The 7,690-nt window shown below is 55.6% G+C and overlaps 2 protein-coding genes across 5 annotated transcripts in view; both read right to left on the bottom strand.

Moving 5' to 3' along the window:
- Positions 1-1,483: 1,483 nt before the first annotated feature.
- On the bottom strand, positions 1,484-3,528 carry MYL7 (myosin light chain 7). Its single transcript, XM_061166380.1, has 6 exons — positions 3,421-3,528; positions 3,160-3,235; positions 2,777-2,881; positions 2,277-2,355; positions 2,015-2,063; positions 1,484-1,585 (listed from the first exon to the last, which is right to left on the bottom strand). Exons 1-6 carry the CDS (start codon positions 3,454-3,456, stop codon positions 1,484-1,486), a joined length of 447 nt encoding a protein of 148 aa, XP_061022363.1. The 5' UTR covers positions 3,457-3,528.
- A 2,196-nt stretch (positions 3,529-5,724) lies between these two features.
- Positions 5,725-7,690, bottom strand: part of GCK (glucokinase) — a 36,663-nt gene continuing 34,697 nt past the window's right edge. For all 4 annotated transcript variants that reach the window (XM_061165617.1, XM_061165614.1, XM_061165613.1 and 1 more), the window contains one exon: positions 5,725-7,453. In XM_061165617.1, the coding sequence (XP_061021600.1) occupies positions 7,309-7,453 (145 nt within the window). In that variant the 3' untranslated portion in view covers positions 5,725-7,308. The remainder of the gene's footprint in view (positions 7,454-7,690) is intronic.

The following is a 7,690-nucleotide window of genomic DNA, read 5'->3' as shown; positions in this document are numbered from 1 at the left end:
TCTGTTTCAGAGTCTTTCACAACTTTTCTTTATAGAGGCTTGAATTATTAAATCACCCCTTACTTCTTTTTTTTTAATATTTATTTTTATTTAGTTAGTTGCACCAGGTCTTAGTTGCAGCATGCTGTATCTTTAGTTGGGGCATCTGGGCTCTAGTTCCCTGATAAGGGATCAAACCCAGGCCCCCAACACTGGGAGCACTGAGTCTTAGCCACTGGATTACCAAGGAAATCCCCATACCCCACTTCTTGAAATCAGTTTGATGAAAAAGCAGAACTCATGAGCTAGAATCATAACACATGCTTGATCTTATTCACCCATCTTCATAGCAAGCATGCTGGGAGGGGCAGTTTGCTTGCTCCCTGATGAAGATTCAGGCAGTGCCATGACTTCTGTGATCACAAATAAGCAGTAGAAGGCACCATTGATAACTTTATATCTGAAGTCTCAATGTAAGAATTAAACTTGCCAAGTTCCAGGTAAACTCAAAATTGAACACCTCTCGGGTGAATTGTTTTTCCTCTTGTTTGCCTTCTGGAGGGACTGTGGTCAGCTCCCCCTTCTCCCTCACCTCCTCCCACCTCCCTAGCCTGTAGTGGGGGCGGGATACTGCATCAGGGCTTGGAGGGGGGGAGGAATCAGGCAGAGAAGGATTTCCTGTGTTCTAGGTCTTGCCCTCCCCTCTGCACCCTCCTGCCCTCTCCTCTCCCCTTCTCTGCTGCTGACACTCTGGAGGTTGCCCTGCTGCCCCTCCTGTTCCTACGATGAGGCTGGGTGCCCCCAGCTCCCGGTTTCTGCAGGTGAGGTGGGGGACGAACACGCACAATTCCCTCCAGAGAAACCCTCTCCTCTCTCCAGCAGCCTCATCTTTTCACCCGGAGGCATGAGGCCCGTTTCGGTGTACTTCCCTTACAAACTGTGTGTGCTCCAGCCTCTCCGTTGGTGTCAGGGCACCTCACTTGTGTTTTCACATGGGTCCTTCAGTGCCTTTCACACAGAGCCCAGCACACCACACGCGTGTACAGAGAAGCCCACCTGAGCCTGGGTGCAAAGATGGGGGCTGTGAGGGGGAGGGGGTTCCCAGGAGGGCAGAGTCCCCGGGCCACTGGCAGGTGTTTGCTGAGCAGAGAAACCTCATGTGGCTCATTCTAGGCCTGGTGGAGATGGGCATAAAGGCCCCCATTTCCTCTCCTAGAGGAGTGGCCTTGGGTGCCATGCCCACCCTCGCAGGCCTCAGTGTCCTCATCTATAACCTGGGCACATCAGGGTTCGTAGGTCACAGGGCAGTGTGGGATGCATGCAGGGGATTGGCAAGGGCCAGGCTGGTTGTCACAGCAATCTCTGCATTGGCCCCTCAGCTCACCTCGGCGCCCCCACCCCATCTGCCACAGACAGGCCACCACTGAGATCTAATTCAGAAATAGTGTTTATTGAGGTGTCCCCACAGGCCTGGCCTTGAGTCCCAGCCGCTGGCACCTCGGGCTCACTCCTCCTTTTCGTCCCCGTGGGTGATGATGTAGCACAGGGACTTGTAGTCGATGTTCCCCGCCAGGTCCATGGGCGTCAGGGCGAACATCTGCTCCACCTGCGGAGGCGCTGGGCAGAGTGATCTGACAGAGGCCTGTGACCTTTGCCCTGCCCCTGGGGCCATGCACTGCCCCTCAGCTTTTTGGGCAGAGGGTTGGGGCAGGAGTGAGGGGTGCAGTGGGCCACAGGGCCCACCCTGCTCACAGAGCCACCCTCCCTCCTGTGTTGGAAATCTTTCAGATGCTAAGGTTCACTGCACTCTCACCCCTGGACCTCTGCACACAGAGCTTACCCAGCCCGCACACCTCTGACTCCACGTCCTTCACCCTCCAGATTTCAACAGAGGCAGCACCTCCTCCGGTAAGTTGGGCTCTAAGCCCACAAGGGTAGTGAGTGGGTCACTGAGGCCCCCACACTCCAGACCCTGTGGGGTGGAGCCCTGTGAAGGGGCCCAGGAGGGATGGTTGAAGGAGCCCAGAATCCTCACCTCGGCTGGAGAGAACTTGTCTGCCTGGGTCAGGAGAAGCTGCTTGAACCTGAGCGAGTAAGTGGGGAACAGTGGGGAGAGCCTGGTGGGGCTGGCTGCACGGGGAGAGGATGGAGGCTCTCACAGCCCAGATGGTCAGCTCCCCCCAAAAGCAGAGAGGACCCCAAAAGACAGGTGGCCACCCTCACAAGGGGACCCACCTCCCTCCCTGCTTCCGGCACGGTGCCCCCCCCACCGCCATCCACTCCGTTGTCCCACTTACTCATCCTTGTTCACCACGCCTTTGCCACTGGGGTCAAAGAGGCGGAAGGCGCTCAGGATGGCTTCTTCAGGGTCTGTCCCTGGGAGGCCAAGGCAGCCAGGTGAGCACCCACACCGCCAGCTTCCCAGCCCCACCGAGGAGGAACCCGGGGTGCAGGAGGGAACCTTCCACATCACAGAGAGGGGGGAGGGTACCCAATACAAAGTGCTCCTTGGGGCTCAGAGAAGCTGGGACTGGCTATCTTTCTGAAATGGCGGGCTTGGCCAGGAGGTTGGGATTGGGGATTTGGGAGTGAAAGCGAAGGCATATTTCCCAGCCCTGAGGCTTGGGGTGATCGGTGCTCATGGAATGCAGAGGTGGGTCCCACATCTTCTGGGTGGGCAAGGGCCAGATGGGGTCTGGACAGGCTCTGGGTGGGATTCAGGCTGGGTCCAGGCAGGGTCCAGGTGGAGTGCACACTTGCTGCCCAGCCAGGGGCTCCAGACCTGCCCCGGGCTCACCATTGAGCTTCTCCCCAAACAGTGTGAGGAAGACGGTGAAGTTGATGGGCCCCTTCCCTTCCTGAAGCATGGCGTCCAGCTCCTCTTCTGGAACATTCACCTTCCCTGTGGGGATGTTAGATGGACACAGGGCCCTTGAGTGTCCCTGAGTAGAGCTGGGCTGCCCCTCCCCTATCCCAGCCACCAAGGATAGAGAACGCTCTCTGGGTGGGGGAGGTGACGTGGAAGGAAGGTGGTCTGGGGGTGGGTGGGTGGTGTGAGCCAGGACAGGAGTAGAGCCAGCTAGCAGCTCTGAGCCGGGTCTGAGCTGGGCCAGCCAGCAGCTCTGAGCCGGGTCCCTGGTGCGAGAGGGGCTGGGCCAGGCAGGAGATGGGTGCCCTCACCGAGCTGGGAGTAGGTCTCTCTAAGGTCCGACTTGCAGATGATGCCATCACGGTTCTGGTCGATGCAGCTGAAGGCCTGTGAGGTTGGGGGGGGGGGGGTGGGCCACAGTCTCCAACGGGAGCAGTCCACACCCCAGGCAAGGCAGGAGTGGTGGGAGGAATAAGGACAGGGGCCAAGACCCCTGATCTACAGGGAAGAAGGGATGTATTGGGGGCATGGTGCCCAGATGGGGCCCAGGCTAGTGGGAGTGGGGCACTCACTTCCTTGAACTCCTGGATCTGGGCTTGCTCGAACATGGAAAAGACGTTGGAAGAGCCTCGCTGGGCCTGCTTGGTGGCCGCGGCCTTACCCCGGGTCCCTGCCTTCCTGCTGGCCTGCAACACCACAGGTGGGGATGGGTCCTCTCCCCAGCTCCCCAAAGACTCCCTGCCATCAACAACCCTAGAACATTCCCAGGAGAACCGGGGCACAGGCTCCTGCTTCTCTCCCTGGAGACCACCTCTCTGGGCCCAGCACAGGCACAGAAGTACCGGCTCCACGCCCCCAGCCCAGAGGACAGCACCTGGGAGTCCGCCAGCCTGGAGTCCCCCACCTGGCACTCACCATCCTCTCTCTCTGCAGCGGCCTGGTTGCCTCGAGGGGCCCACAACCCCCTTTATGTCTCAGCCTTATCACCTGGAACGCCAAATAAGGACAGGAGGAGAGGATAGGCCCAAACTTGGCAGCCTCTGCTTGGGCTGGGGGAGGACAGGGCCCCCGAGCGGATTCCAGCCACGTTCCCAGCGACCTTCAGGCCCCCGACAGACGTGTGACATGCAGTGTCCACCCGTCCCGGCACTGCTGAGTGCACCGGCTCCTGAGAGAAGAGCAGGCTCGCAGCTCTCGCCGCTCCAGGGCTGAATGAGGGGCCCCTGTTACCCTCACCAGACGTCCTTCCTGCAATTCCAGCCCAGGCCACAGGGACAGCTGGGCTTGGGAAGGGAGTCAGTGGTTCTGAGGATGGTCTCTGGCCCGAGACCCTCCCCCCCGACCAGGGATTCCCTGAGGTGAGGACACTTGGCCCTGGCCTCTCGCCCCTCTGACCAAGGGGCAAAAGGCAGCCCTAAGCTAATGGTGACCCCGACGAGAACTTGCATGTGATGCTGTTGGAGCATGGAGCACTGCCTGGACCCGAGCATCCCCTGTGACCCCCATGGAAGTGGGTCCCAAGCCCTTCTTGTGGAGCTTCACTACAGAGTGAGGGGCCTGGGCTCCATCCACTGTGCCAGAGCAGCAGCCTCTCAGCTCCCTGTGGGCCCAGGGCAGAAAGGGGTTGGGGGGCTGGGGACTTGCCAGAGCAGGAAGAGTGAGCAGTTGGCAGCTCCCCTGAACCCATATCAGGAGAGGGCCCATGGCTGTCCCTCTGCCCATTGAGGCGAGGATGCAGGGAGGCCAGCTAGGAGAGCAGGGTTCTTGTCCATCAGACCCAAGGTCCCTTTTGTGTAACAAGTAGCTTGTAACACCTCTTTTACTCTTCTAAAATGAAATTCATAGGCTATACCTATAACCTACCTCCATGGAGAATTTTAAACAATCAATACAGGGCTCTGAATTATAACATAAAGGACACCTAGAAAATAATTTATGGTAACATGAGATCCAATACTGTAGGTGAATGCTGGAACGTGAGGACATTAGTACTGATAATGACATCATCAAAGACTCGAACAGACTTCCAATGCATAATTTAGACTTGAGAGAAAGAAAAAGATCAGAAGTAATTCCACATGTGGCATACCATAAAATGGGATAGCATCTCAAGGAGGACATGAAAACTCAAAATCACAACTTTGGGTTAAGTACTGAATGAAACAACATAGTCATTCCAGATTTGCTGGTTTCTCTCATTGAAAAGTGAATGTAATACACACTACGCATGTGCGCTCAGTTACTTCAGACATGCCCGACTGTGCGATCCTATGGACTGTAGCCTACCAGGCCCCTCTGTCCATGGGATTCTCCAGACAAGAATACTGCAGTGGGTTGCCATGCCCTCCTCCAGCAGATCTTCCTGACCTAGGGATTGAACCCATGTCTCGTGCATCGCAGGTGAATTTTTTTAACCACTGAGCCACAGGGGAAGCCCTACTATGTATAAAATAGATAATCAACAAAGACCTACTGTATAGCAAAGGGAACTCTACTCAGTATTCTGTAATAACTGAGAGGGGAAAATAATCCGAAAAAGAATGGATATAACTGAACCACTTTGCTGTATACCTAAAACTAACACAACACTGTAAATCAACAATGTGTTAAGTCTCTTCAGTCATGTCCGACTACTCCAACATAAAATAAAAATTAAATTAAAAAAGATAACAGCATCCAAAAACCTGGAAAAAAAAGTGAGTGTATGTTAAAATCTTACATGTTCATATGTAACTGGGTTTGTGTGTAAGAAGATCTTAGCCCTGAGGCTTGGCTAATGTGAAATAGGCATTTCTTTCAGGAGCAAGCTTGAAAGGATCACAGAAATCATGTGACTTCTTTTAAAAAATATATTTATTTGGTTGCACTGGGCCTTAACTGCAGCCCACAGGATCTTTAGTTGCAGCATGAAAACTCTTAGTTGTGGCATGTGGGATCTAGTTCCCAGACCAGAGATGGAACCCAGGCCCCCTTCATTGGGAGTGCGGAGTCTTAGCCACTGAACCACCAGGGAAGTCCCCATGTGACTTCTTGTAATTCTTTCTCCCACCCCTTCCATCACTGTCACAACCTAAGTGGCTCCAGGGACTCCCTGCTGAGACCAATCTGCAGCAGGACCAGTCCCCAGAGATCAGCCCTGTCCCCCTTCTTAGAGTAGCCCCACTCCCTCCAGGATTGCACCTGAAGTTCTCAGAGACCTCAGAGCTGCTGAGTGATTACAGACATGTGGAACCACACCCTGAATCCCACAGGCTGGTGGGCAGAGGCCTGGTCAAGTCCAGGACCCCTAACCACACCCCCCACACTGCCCCCAAGCCATTCCTGTTCCTGCAGCCTTGTGTGTTACTCTTCATACTCCCCAGCATGGCTCACCAGAGAGGATGGCAAATTTCAAGACACACCTTGGCCTGCAGAGTGTCTGTGTGCACAGGATCACGTCTATATGTGTGCTGTCCCACAGTCTCATACACAGAGGTCAAAGAACAGTGGACAAGGTCATGTTCTAAACTTTTAAAACTTTTAATTAAAAAAAAAAAAAAAAACCACACAGTTCCAGGTTGGGCATGGATATGTTGGTGTGGTACATGGAAGTCTGCTGAGAAGAAAGATGCCTAGCTTGTCCCTTGGGGTGTGTGCTGAGTGCTGCTGGGCTTTTTGAGTGCCCAGGGCCATGGGAGCCAGGGACTCGATCTCAGAGATGCTCCCAGGCCTGTCTGTGGGTGGGGGGACTCCTCCTTTTCCTGGGCCCCTCTGGGCAGAGACTTTGGGGACTCTGTCTCCTGCATCTCCTGTGAGGGTCCATCCCAGAACCACAGACCACTCAGGGATGGCAGGATAGGAGGGAAAAGGCTGCCATCTCCAGGCCTCAGGGTAACCACAGCCTCCACTGTGGAGCTTGCCCCTTCCATTTCATGGGCCTGAGTGATCAGCAGCTCCCCAGGGCCCCTGTGGAATCCAGGTCTAGGTCTGGCCAGGTGATGAGGGCTGCCTCCCCACACAGGCTGAGCTCATGGGGAAGCCAGGCTGTAGTAGGATCCAGAGGGCACCCCCTTCTCAGAGCCAGGGCTGAGCCAGGCTGAAAGCTCCAAGAGACAAGCAGTGCAGAAATGCAACAAAATCCTGAGTGAATAACTCCCTTCTGGGTCCTTAATTCCAGCAAGAAAGGCGAGGTACTTTGAGGGTTCTCCATTCCTGTTCATTTCTGCTCCCAACCCAGTCAGGGCCCTAGGGCTATCTCACCAACTGACCCTGAGAGAAGAGGCCTGCCTGGACCCTCCGCAACCTCTCCAGAGGCTTTCCCCCATCTTCTGGGGGTGACAACCGGGATGGAAGGCATCCAAGGTCCTCACAAGGAGAAGCCTCTCAATTGGGCCAGGTCGGGGAGACTTGTAAGGAGAGTGTCCCCTGGCGCCCAGGTCCAATAGCCGGCCACAGCTTCCTTCCTGCTTTGCAGCCTTTCTTTACTGGCCCAGCATGCAAGCCTTCTTGCAGGCCACCGCAGAGATCAAGGCCGCGCCCCGACCGCTGCCCTCCTCGGACTCAATGAAGGTGATTTCACAGCTGGGCGTCAGCCTGCGCACGATGGTGTGGAACCGCTCCTTGAAGCTGCGTAGAGGGGAAGCTTGGCTGCTGCTACCGCGCTGAATGCAGCTCAGGGGGTAAAACAAGGGAACCCTCCTCCTGTGTCTGGGGGCCAAGGGAGTACGGAGAGTTTAAGAATTCTCGGGACCTCGGAGAGCTTCCGTCTCAGCCTGCGTATCATAGATGGAGACCAACGCCCGGGTTCTGCCCTAAGGATGCAAACTCACAAGGCGCAGGCTGGACCAGGGCTGGACCGGCAGA

This window comes from Dama dama, chromosome 18 (genome assembly GCF_033118175.1).
Source record: "Dama dama isolate Ldn47 chromosome 18, ASM3311817v1, whole genome shotgun sequence".
In the NCBI taxonomy this organism is placed as follows: Eukaryota; Metazoa; Chordata; class Mammalia; order Artiodactyla; family Cervidae; genus Dama; species Dama dama.
The sequence above is the reverse complement of the archived record's forward strand: the minus strand, read 5'-3'. Positions and strand labels throughout refer to the sequence as shown.